The following is a 12,419-nucleotide window of genomic DNA, read 5'->3' on the forward strand; positions in this document are numbered from 1 at the left end:
CAGTATAAATTGGAAACAACGTCTTCTCTTCACTGATTATCAACACAGGTGCTCCCCAAGGATGCGTGCTTAGCCCACTGTTCAACTCATTATACATCCCTGACTGTGTGACTGAAGCCTCCATGTTGATGCAATCACAAAGCTCGCCAGCAGCTATACTTTGTGAGGTATCTGAGGAGATTTGGTATGTCACCAAAAACTCTTGAAAACCTCTACTGGTGCTCTGTGGGAGCTGGTTGCATCACTGCCTGGTATGGAGGCACCAACTCTTAAGACGAGAATAAACTCCAGAGGGGTTTATTCACAGGCACCAGACCACTCCATCAAGGACATCTACATGAGGCAGTGCCTTAAAAGAGCAGCCTCTATCCTCAAAGACCTCCGCCATCCAGACCATGCCCTCTTCACTCTGCTACCATTGGGAAAAAGGTACAGGCACCTAAAGATGAGCACTCATCACCACAAGGACAGCTTCTTCCCTGTTGCCATCAGATTCCTGAATAATCAATGAACAAAAGACACGGCCTTACTTTTCATTCACTACTATTTTTATTTTTTAAATTTATAGTAATGTTGTAAAATGATTATAATATGAAGGTTTGCGCTACGATGTTGCCACAAAACACCGAATTTCATGACTTGTTCATGTCAATAAATTCTGATTCTGAATAGGTCATAATTATTATTTCATGAAGACTTTGATACTTATGTGGCAGAGAGATGGAATGGGTGCACATTGTGTTTGAAAGGAAGCTCAACTTGACATAAAAATGGTTTTGAGCGATTTGTTTCAAATTGAGGAATGGCTATGGAATGAGATGGAATTAATTCCGAACATTTGACTGAGATTAAAGGTGGTGACTTTCATCTTCTTTAATTATTCAAAGAAAGATTTTGTAGATGATTCAGAACTTAATGCTGGACATTTAAAAAGCAGTAGAGGAGTAAAGGATTATAGTCATTGATCCATACAGTGTGAAAACAGGCTCTTTGGCCCAATTTGCCAACATCCATTTGGTATTTTTGAACCAAATGTATTCCTCAAGCCATTTTTGATACAACTGCAATTTGCAACTACTTTCTAATTTATCCACTTTGAGTCAGAACATCATCAGGAATTGTTCCTCTTCCCACTCCCTCAGCATCATCTCTGGAGTACCCCAAAGATCTTCCCTGAATTGCATCTCTTTCTTATTTATGAATCATACCATAGCGTCATCAATGAACTGTCATGAAGTTCTCTGACTGAAGGATTTTTTAATTTTTTAAAAATCCCCTTGCACATGATTCTTTAAAGCAGTGGTTCTCAACCTTTCTTCAGCACACACTATCTTACATATATTCCTTTATTTACTGCAGACCACCTACAACAAACCCACAGAGCATGGGGATGAGAAGGGGTGGGAAATGGCAAACTCAAGCCCTTTCCCATAAAACAGATAGGACTTGTGTTTTAATGGGAACAAGTTTAAAATATTTTTTGTTATTTTGTCAAATTTACAACCTGTTCATTATATCAGTAATATTACATAACAGTACATGTTCATTATATCAGAAATTTTATTCTTTGCCTTGTCGCTTCAGACCAAATGCAACAAACCCATGGATCACCTGTGGTTTACAGATCACAGGTTAAAAAAATTCTCTGCTAGAGCATGGTGACTTCTGGACATGTGCAGTTACATCAAGTGATGTAGAACATACCCTTACATCACACCAAAAATTCTATTGCATATACAGGGCCATATGAAAACAGAAGGAAATCGTAACTTCATCATACTGTGATGAAATTGTTAGTATTAATTTTTGGTTAAAATTATATATATTTCTTAGTAAAGGGATTTTGTGGGATGGACAGGGACACAGTTGCACAGAGAGAGTCATTTTTGGAGACACAGTGTCTGGAAAGCACAGCAATAAAAATTAGAATCATTCAATTGCTGGAGCAATAGTGCTTGCTAAGGAGAAGCACCTGTGTACACAAAGAGGACTTTTGATTCAATGGCCGATAGACAGAGAGGAGTCATTTGCTTTTGAATTATACTTCATAAGTAGTTTGAAGAAACTTAAAAGATAGCAGTAATAAAGACATTTCAGAAAGACATCTTAATATTGTACCAAGAAACATCTGAAGTCAGAAATGCAATAGCCTCAAGTGAGAGAGATACTGTTCCTATTGTAATTTCTTTACTATGATGCAGACATTTGTGGAAAGGAAGAGCCACTTCAGCTGTCCATTTTTACATGGCTATTTCATGTAACCCTTGCTGGGGTTTGTGAAATCATCATGGAAGAAAACACAATTTCTGAAGCCTCCATGCAAGAGAAGGAAATTATTCGTATGAAGAAACAATTCTCTAAAAACAAACCTACAAGAATTTGTGAGTTTGAGAACTTTTGAACAGCAGTAAAGACTTTGAGTTTCAACCCAAAAGCTTTCTGAGCCTGAACTTTAAAATTATCTCTTCAGAATTAAGCTTAAACTGCAATGGTTGGGGTTTTGCTACACAAACACATACATATTTGTGTATAGTGGGGTTAAGTTGGAAGTAAGTTTACAGTTATGTAAGAAGTGTTATGTTATTAATAGTTATTATAAAAATTATTGTTTTGAAACTACCATTTGCTGCTGGTCTCTGTCAGAACAATAGCTCAAACTTCTTTTCTTCTGGAAAAATTATATTTCCATTCTTAGTGACTGGCAGCCTCAGAGTCTCTGCCCAATCACTTTCCCTATTTTTTTCACTCAGTGATACTATTCTGGGCCCAGAGGACCTCAGAACCTAGCAGCAATAGAAATTCACCAAGACAAATGGTTCTTAAACAAAAGTTGCCTTTAATTATCTTTAAACATGAAAACAGGATCAAACTCTAATTACTATTAACTTAACTTAACCTAACTTAACCCCCTTCTAATTCTAAGCACACATGCATGTAATGTGTGTGTAAGTTCAGAAAAGTTATTTGATTCACAGTCCAATCTCACTTCTCACTCCTCTAAGTTCACTGGTTGCAGGCAATTCTTATACTGTGCACAGAATTTAACATTTATGAATTTCACCAGGCTTTGGTGCTTGAAAGGTAAATGGTTACCACTCAGGAAGGTTCTTGTCGGTTTTCAGGGAGAGGGATTAGTTGCTCGTTGGACACCCACAGTTGATTCCTTCTGATCAGCCAATTCAGTGTCTTGCCGAAGAAACTTGCCCCATCAGGGCTTTCCAGATGATAACCTCTTTCTTTCAGGTGACCAGAGTTCCTTTTCATTTCCCTTATTTTAACTGTAGCATTGTGTAGCCAGCATATGGACCACAAGGGCTTTGACCAGGCTGAACTAAGAACTCACAACCTGTCCTCAAAATGGGGTTTTTCCACAAGCTTGCCAGCTTGTCCTGTTCCATTCCCAGCTGCTGCTGCTGCTGAACTGTAGAACAAATTTTCTCTCTCTCTTTCACAAAGAAAACCACATGACCCTCTTAGAGCAGCCAACTGCATTCCAGAGTGTGGCACCGAACCTAATCTCCTGAGTTCATTCATCTATTGCTTTCCAAAACAATAATCCATTACTCCAAAGCATGTCCAATGAATACCTACTTGTAAAGTCTCTAGAGGCATTCTTCAAAGTTTCTGCAAAGGCACCCGGAGCCTTGGCTGTTTGGCTTGAGCAGAGCTCTGGCATTTTAAATGAGATCTGTTTTGAAGTGTTTGTACGTGACCTACACCAAAATATCTGCCACAATACATTTTCCATTTCCACTCAATTGATTATGTTGAATAATTATTGTTAACGTGAACTGCAGCATCCACTTCTGACCCAATACCACATTAGCTTAGCAACAAAGTACCCCTTGTCATCAAATCTCTCTTGTAAAACTCCAAAATCTTTTTCATCTCCTTCCCAAACATTTGTTCCTGACTGGGCAACTGCAATAATGCTGCCTGCTGTTCTGATGATAAATGTATATGGAGGGTTGTAGCATTGAACAAAATATTTATATTTACATTTATTTTTACATAAATTCTTTTGAATATGGATTTTTTTAGTCTTTTTTAGGCTTCAGCTTCTGTGTTTGCCGTAGCTTCTGCATTAGCTGTTATTCAAGTATCTTTGGCTTGGCTTCGCGGACGAAGATTTATGGAGGGGGTAAAAAGTCCACGTCAGCTGCAGGCTCGTTTGTGGCTGACAAGTCCGATGCGGGACAGGCAGACACGATTGCAGCGGTTGCAGGGGAAAATTGGTTGGTTGGGGTTGGGTGTTGGGTTTTTCCTCCTTTGCCTTTTGTCAGTGAGGTGGGCTCTGCGGTCTTCTTCAAAGGAGGTTGCTGCCCGCCAAACTGTGAGGCGCCAAGATGCACGGTTTGAGGCGTTATCAGCCCACTGGCGGTGGTCAATGTGGCAGGCACCAAGAGATTTCTTTAGGCAGTCCTTGTACCTTTTCTTTGGTGCACCTCTGTCACGGTGGCCAGTGGAGAGCTCGCCATATAACACGATCTTGGGAAGGCGATGGTCTTCCATTCTGGAGACGTGACCCATCCAGCGCAGCTGGATCTTCAGCAGCGTGGACTCGATGCTGTCGACCTCTGCCATCTCGAGTACTTCGACGTTAGGGATGTAAGCGCTCCTATTCAAGTATATTTAATAGTTAAATGCATCATTTTCTCATGTATCAAAACATGGATTTTTACTTGAAAGAGAATTCTTTTGATTGACAGATGATGTATATTTCATCTACCCTTAAAAACACATCAATAATAATTCTTTTAAAATAGGTATTTTCTTTATTGTCCGTAGCACTCACTGAGTGATCCATTGTCAATGAGATCACATGTTTACCTCATCCTTTTATTTAAAAGTTGAAGTGATTCAGAGAAAACAGATGTAGAAATTCACACCAAGATTCTCAGGATAAGGAGTATGTTGGAATAAATGCAGTAACATCATACAACAAGAAGTGTGGCATAATGGTTTAGTTACTAGACTGGGCAGTTATTCTAATTGATTAGGATTTGATGCTAATATGATAGCTGGGAATTTAAGTGCAAGCAATTAAATAAATATTGTTTTTTTAAAAAAGCTATTATTAGGAATGGTTCTAACAAAGCCAATGGATGACTGCAAAACCAATTTGGTTTATTAATGTCCTAATATTGGGTTCTTATTTTGATAGACTGTGTACTTCCAGATTCGTAGCAATATGGTTGGCTCTTAAATTGCCTTTCTGGGGGGTCACTTAGGGATAAGCAAAAGTATTAGCCAGAAATGTCTGCATTGAATTTTTTTTTTTAAATGGCCAAATGTGGTCTTTCTGATGTAGCATCCAACAGTGTTGTTTTATTTTTTTCCGATAACTTCACATCTGGTAATAGAATCAACAGAAAGACGTAGAGAGAAACGGTGAGAACATTACATCACATCATGATGCCAAATTGTTCAAACTTCAAACCTATATGCATGAATCAGCTTCCAATCAAAATGCTCACCAAAATGTTGGCAGGTATAATATGGAAAACATGTAAATAATATGGACTGCACAACAACAAAAGACACAAGGAACTGCAAATGCTGGAACCTGAAGCCACAAACAGCACGGCAAGGTTGGCACAGTGGTCAGCGCAATACTTTTACAGCGCCAGCGATCGGGACCGGACCTGGGATGGAATCCTATCCTGTCTGTAAGGAGTTCTCCCTGTGGGCTTTCTCCGAGGGCTCGTTTCCTCCCACCCTTCAAACACCTACAGGGGTGTAGGTTAATGAGGTGTAAATTGGGTGGCACGGACACGTAGGGCCAAATTGTCCTGTTACAGTGCTGTATGTCTACATTTCTTTAAATTTTAGAAACATTCTCTTTCCAATATTTTTGTGTGTGTGTGTGTGTGTGTAATATATCTAACAAATAACTGTAAACAACCTATGAAAGAGCCAAAAAATGTATAAAAGCAAAAACTATTCTAATAATTAACCACTCCCTCGTGAAGTTATGATTAAACATAAATATTCTATTAATATATGAAAGAAAGGACAACCAAACCTTAAAATGGGATCAAATAATTTTATAAATTCTAAAAATAATGAAGGAAAGGGCCCCATCAATTAAAAAAAATTAAATTTCATTACATTAGTAGATCATCTAATTTTTTTTGCAGAGTCAAGCATGCCATCACATCAGATAACCATTGAGTATGTGTAGGAGGGACAGCATCCTTCCATCTCATAAGTGTAGCTCTTCTTGCAATAAGGAGAGCAAAGACAACTACAAGGGACTGTAGCCCAGACAAATTTAAACCAGCTGACTTACTTACTCCAAATAGGGCAAGAAAAAGATTAGGAGCCAAATTAACATTAAGAACTAAAGACAAGATACTTCCCCAATATCTGGAAACCGAGGAACATGACCAAAACATATGAAATAATGTACCTTCTTCAGTCTTACATCTACCACTTTTTGATGAGAAATTAGAATAAAATTTAGCCAATTGAACTTTGGAAATGTGAGCTCAATAAACTACTTTAAACTGCAATAATGGATGTCGGCTGCATAAAGATAAATTAACCCATTTCAAAATAGAATCCCACATAGCATTAGAAAATTCTGCTGGAGGAGATCAATGGGCGAAGTGCATCATCAGTGAGAGCAAAAGAATTTTCAATGTTCCAGGCCAGAATACTTCATCAAGACTTGAGCACAAGCCAATATTAGAGAAAAACAATTATCTTCAATTGTTATTGTCATTTAGGCTTTTTTCCTTTATTATATTGGATCAGAGTGGTTCTAGTTAATGTCAATACTCAAATATCCAATACAGTACAATTCCCCTTATCCGAAGTTCCACTAACCAAACTTTTTTGCGGCGCCAATATGACACCAAAAGTTGAAAAAAATTTATCACCCAACTTGCCCATGTGGGGCTCTGATACTCGGTTGGCACCATTTTGATAACAACAGTTCTTGCGTATAGTACAAAGATATAGTTGTAAATGGCAAAAAGGTCTGCAGATAGCACTATGGATGTCAGTGAAAAGAAAAGGAGATCAAGTTGTTTTTTTGGATACATATAAAATATTATTTCATGCTCAAAAAGCTTGCCATTGTTTTCTTGTTGATGACTAACCACTGATACAAGTAATCAGCTGATGCTACTGAGTTTGCTTAAAGCCATTGCTCCGTAAACCGAAAAATACCCAATAACCGAAAACAGTCCAGTCCAAGCTTTTCAGAAATGGGGAAATGTATTGCCATGTTAAAATGAAAGGGGTTTATTCACTTACTGATTAGTTTCACAAGAATGCAAAAAAAAATCAAGTATCATTCTGAGTCTCCAGAACCATTTTGCAACTTCACCACTTCTAATGCATTAGATCAAATCAATATACTGCACTTGTTAGTAGTGTTCCCTTAACTAGTTTAGAAAAACATAATACTTGGTTTGTTTTAGCATATATTTTCCAGAATAAGACCTCAATGCCATTTCCTTGCACATTTATTCACTCATTTCAGTATGCATAACAGGAACACCTAATTTTCTATTGAAATGACTTTGTAATAATGACACTCGATAACTATCAGAAGAGAGATATGAAACTGACCTCAAGAAAGAGTTCCTAATTACCACCTGGTACGAAGGTTCTAAAATAACTTTTTTTTGAGCCACAGTCTTTTTTTCTTGAAAAATTTACGTAAAAACTTTAAAAATACAGATATAAAATACAAAAAAAACTAACTGAAACCCCCTATACCCCCTCACCCTCCACTCCACTATCTCACCCCTTACTATCCCCCCCTCGGAGCTTAACATACACAAAAAAAGGTATTTATAAACAAACAAATTGGGTTAGGTTGCAATATATCAATTCACCAATCTAAACAAGAATTAAAAATGACTTAAGATCCAAATTCATATATTCTAAATATGGAGTCCACATTTTCTCAAAAAAAATTATTTCGCAAATTATATGTAATTTTTTCAAAAAGTAAACATGATTGAATTTCATTATGCCGTCTTTGCATATTTAACTCCACATCATTTTTCCAAGTTACTGCTATGCATTTTCTAGCCACTGTCAAACTCAATCGAATAAATGCAATCTGAAATTTATCCAAACGTGCTGTTAATGGATTCATATAACCTAATAAACACAACCATGGATATAAATCTATTTGGAATAAGTCTCGCAAAAATTTTATAATCTTTTCCCAAAAAGGCTAAACTTTTACACAATTCCACACAGAATGAACAAAAGTGCCTGTCTGTTCTCCACACCGAAAACACAAATCTGAATCACTAAAACCATTTCTCTTTAACTTTTCAGGAGTTAAACATGACTGATGGAGAAAATTATAATTAACTGAACTATAACACATATGAACTAATTTTGTAACACGATGTAAACACAATTCTGACCAATCTTCCTCAGAAATAGAAGTAGCTAACTCTTGTTCCCATTTATCTCTTATTCTCAAAACCCCCACCTTCACTTTTGCCTGCAACAACAAATACATTTCTGAAATAAATCCTTTCTTTCCTTTATCCATAAGTAGCATTTCAAACTTTAAGTGTGTTGTCAATATCATTTCCCGACCAAAACAATTCATTAAAAAATCGGCAAACAATGTATTCTGTAATATGCCAAACTTCTTTCTAAGCCTATCTTTCTTTCATTTGAACACTTTGAGGGAAACATTTCCCTCAAAGACTGAAAATTTATGCAAGAATAATATGCATTTGTGAGTATATTTTATTTCCTTTTAATCAAATAATTGAACACACAGATTGATAAAGATCAAATCAAAATACATTCAATAGAATCTTATTGCATTGTGTCAATAGAAACACACGTTAAATGGATTATAGGTTCATAGCCCAAAAAAAGGAAGGGAAGCTGCAATGTGTGGCTGAAGAGATGGTGCAAGGGGCAGGGTTTCAAGTTCTTGGATCATTGGAACCTGTTCTGGGGAAGTGATGGCCTGTACAAGTGGGCTGGGTAGCACCTGAATCCGAGGGGATCCAATATCTGGACAGGGAGGCTTGATAATGCTGTTGGGTGGGGAGGGGGGGAGGCAGCAGGAGAATGGGGGGTAGTTAAACTGGATTCGCAAGGGGCTGGGAACCAAAGTGAAGAGGCAGAGGAAAAGCAATTGGTGGTCAAGAGAGTTGGTAGGATGTTTATGTGGAAGGACAGGCACTTAGGACAAAATTGCAGCCACTGGGATTGGTTGCAATGCAACAGGGACTCAGCATCAAAAAAAGTAACAAAACAAACTAAAGATTGTGTATTTAAATGCACGCAACTGAAGAAATGAAATGGATGATGACCTTGTAGTACAGACACAGATTGGCCGGTATGACGTTGTGGCCATCACGGAGTCATGGCCTGCTGCCTCACTAAGGGTGGTGGAAAGATCCAAGCAAGCAGTGAGGGACAAGGGGGCAAGGAGGAAAAAGGGGACGTTTCGAACCTTCCGTCTTGTTATTATTCAGTCTGCTGCAAAGTTTAATGAAGAAGTCAGTGCAGTAATTTTCTGATCAGACTCAGGGTGGCAGTAGTGAGCAAAATAAATGGTGACAAGGCATTCCCACAAGAGCTTGTCTCGGTGACTGCCATGTTGTACTGGCGTAACTACCCCCTGCTCAGCATCGCCGGCGCCACCACTAGCCCCCACTCAGTGCTGCCAATACCCTCCTGCTCAGCGCCACCACAAGCTCCCCACCCATTAATCACCCCCCACCCCCATTATATGGGGGGAGGGAGCACTTGAGTTGTGGCCTGGAGGCAAAGGGGGCGACAGCCCAAAGAAGTTTTGGACAAATGAATTAAAGGAATCAAGGAATATTGGCTCCTTGCAGGAAAGTGATGCTGAAGTAGGTCTTATTGAATAGTGAAATAGGTATGAGGGGTAAGGGGACGCCTATTTCTTTTTCTTATTGCTGCTTTTTAAGTGGAACCTGTATATTCTGTACCGATTAGTGATATTGTTCATGAAGTTCAATTGCATTAAGTTGCATGAAACTCTAGTGGAGTAAAGGACAGGGATATACAATTACATTGTTAAAGCTTTTTAAAAGCTTACTTGTGAGTTAACAGAGAAGAGTTGCTTAGCATTGCCCAAATCTATAATCAAGCTGAATAATATTTTAGTGAACATTAATAATTCATGTATTAAAATAATGATTTCTAAATCAAGAATAGCACATTTTATGGTACCCTGTAAGTAGATGAACTAAGGAGATTTTTAAAAAATCAAAGAATAAATGGTACATTTTCTTACCTCTGTGTTCGCAGGTCCCACAGTTTGATCCCATCATTTATAGCAATTGTCAGAAAGAGATTATAGAATTCTGATGGCTGAGTACTAAACATTGAACCCTGAAACAGAGGGAGGAAATTAGTTATAATGATAACCATAACTAAATTTAAAAGTATCCAAATAACCTGGGAGAGAAGTTCCTGGGATTCCAATGGGAATAAGATTGTTTTTATTAATAACATTAACCAAACAATATGCTATTCATTCAAGTCACTGTTCGCCTATATAATAGAGGTCTTCCAGAAGAAATTACTGAAATGTCTTCACCAGAGGCAAGGCCCTGGAAAGACTTGGAAACAAGTTTGAGAATTTTGAAACCTGGGAAATGTCATCTTGGGAATTCTGAAAAGTGCCACAAAACTAAAGAAATAACAGTAAAGTATAACCTTATCTCTGCGGGATCCTCATTATACAAACTGAGCTCATAATTTCCTTCTTTATCACAAGTTAAATGTGCAAATCTGATTTCTTCCACTGAAACTTTACCGTGTTTCTATTTCTTTGCTTCCCCTGCATTCCGCAAGTTGCTCCACAAACATCATTCAAAATGTTGCCTCCATAACACTGACTGAGCTGGCCTGGTACTGAAGGACATAAATGTGCATGTGAGTTTTGGAGTTCTGATAAGAAATTGTAAAGCCCCTTTTCCACTGGCATCCCAATTAATTTGCGGTGCAGTTTCCTGGGATTGGATGCCCTTTGTGCCATTTCCACTGGGCCACCCTTAACTAATTGCTTTTCCATTGAACACACTCATCCCGGTGTAAAGGTTAAAACATTGTGTTTTTTGATTCTTAGTTAATTTTGTGCCTGTCTCTTTAAGAGACCTACTGTTTGTAGTGTTACCATGGTGAATATGATGTAATATATCTAAATATCCGCCAAGCCACAAACAGTTTGTTCATTATTCGGCAAGATGTGAACGAAGCGTAAGCACAAGAGATTTTTCTTTGAATTTTTTGCTTCTCTTTAAATACACAAACTTTAAAGAGATACAAAAAGGTATCTCTTTAAAAGCTTTTTATACACTTTTTATATCTTCATTATACAGCAAATGCTTCATTATTCAGTCTTAATGTGAAGCTATGCAAAATGTTTATCTGTTTTATCAATGAATTAAAGGTACATAAAGTAACAGCCACATAGGTTAATTCGTTGGATTAAAGAGATCGAAATTTGGAATATCATAGCTCATGCTTTGGAAAATGACACTTTGAAATTAGGATATATTAGAATAACAAAAGTTTTGTTTATACCCCAGGGTTCAGAGAGTCTACCTTTGAATGGAGTGGATGAAAGTTATCCTTTTTTCACTGATTTTATCAGCACGTTGGCGTGCTGGGGAAATGAGTAGGAGTAGAGGCAGTTAATTCCTGGAGTGAAATTATATCATTTGACATCAGTGTTCGGACAGTATTTCCAAACTGCAGGTGTTGTGTGCCACAAAGGAGTAGGTTGGGAGTACACTGCAGGTGGTGTGTGCCACAAAGGATTAGATTGGGAGTACACTGCAGGTGGTGTGTGCCACGAAGGAGTAGGTTGGGAGTACACTGCAGGTGGTGTGTGCCACGAAGGAGTAGGTTGGGAGTATACTGCTGGTGGTGTGTGCCACGAAGGAGTAGGTTGGGAGTACACTGCAGGTGGTGTGTGCCACGAAGGAGTAGGTTGGGAGTACACTGCAGGTGGTGTGTGCCACGAAGGAGTAGGTTGGGAGTACAATGCAGGTGGTGTGTGCCACGAAGGAGTAGGTTGGGAGTATACTGCAGATGGTGTGTGCCACGAAGGAATAGGTTGGGAGTATACTGCTGGTGGTGTGTGCCACGAAGGAGTAGGTTGGGAGTACACTGCAGGTGGTGTGTGCCACGAAGGAGTAGGTTGGGAGTACACTGCAGGTGGTGTGTGCCACAAAGGATTAGATTGGGAGTACACTGCAGGTGGTGTGTGCCACGAAGGAGTAGGTTGGGAGTACAGTGCAGGTGGTGTGTGCCACGAAGGAATAGGTTGGGAGTATACTGCTGGTGGTGTGTGCCACGAAGGAGTAGGCTGGGAGTACACTGCAGGTGGTGTGTGCCACGAAGGAGTAGGTTGGGAGTACACTGCAGGTGGTGTGTGCCACAAA

At 38.7% G+C, this 12,419-nt stretch overlaps 1 protein-coding gene across 1 annotated transcript in view; it reads right to left on the reverse strand.

The window, feature by feature from the left end:
- Positions 1-12,419, reverse strand: part of wdr27 (WD repeat domain 27) — a 671,431-nt gene that overhangs the window by 461,763 nt on the left and 197,249 nt on the right. Inside the window, exon 20 of the mRNA XM_069930793.1 lies at positions 10,262-10,359. Within this exon, the coding sequence (XP_069786894.1) occupies positions 10,262-10,359 (98 nt within the window). The remainder of the gene's footprint in view (positions 1-10,261; positions 10,360-12,419) is intronic.

The sequence above is a fragment of the Narcine bancroftii genome, chromosome 4, assembly GCF_036971445.1.
Source record: "Narcine bancroftii isolate sNarBan1 chromosome 4, sNarBan1.hap1, whole genome shotgun sequence".
NCBI classification, from domain to species: domain Eukaryota; kingdom Metazoa; phylum Chordata; class Chondrichthyes; order Torpediniformes; family Narcinidae; genus Narcine; species Narcine bancroftii.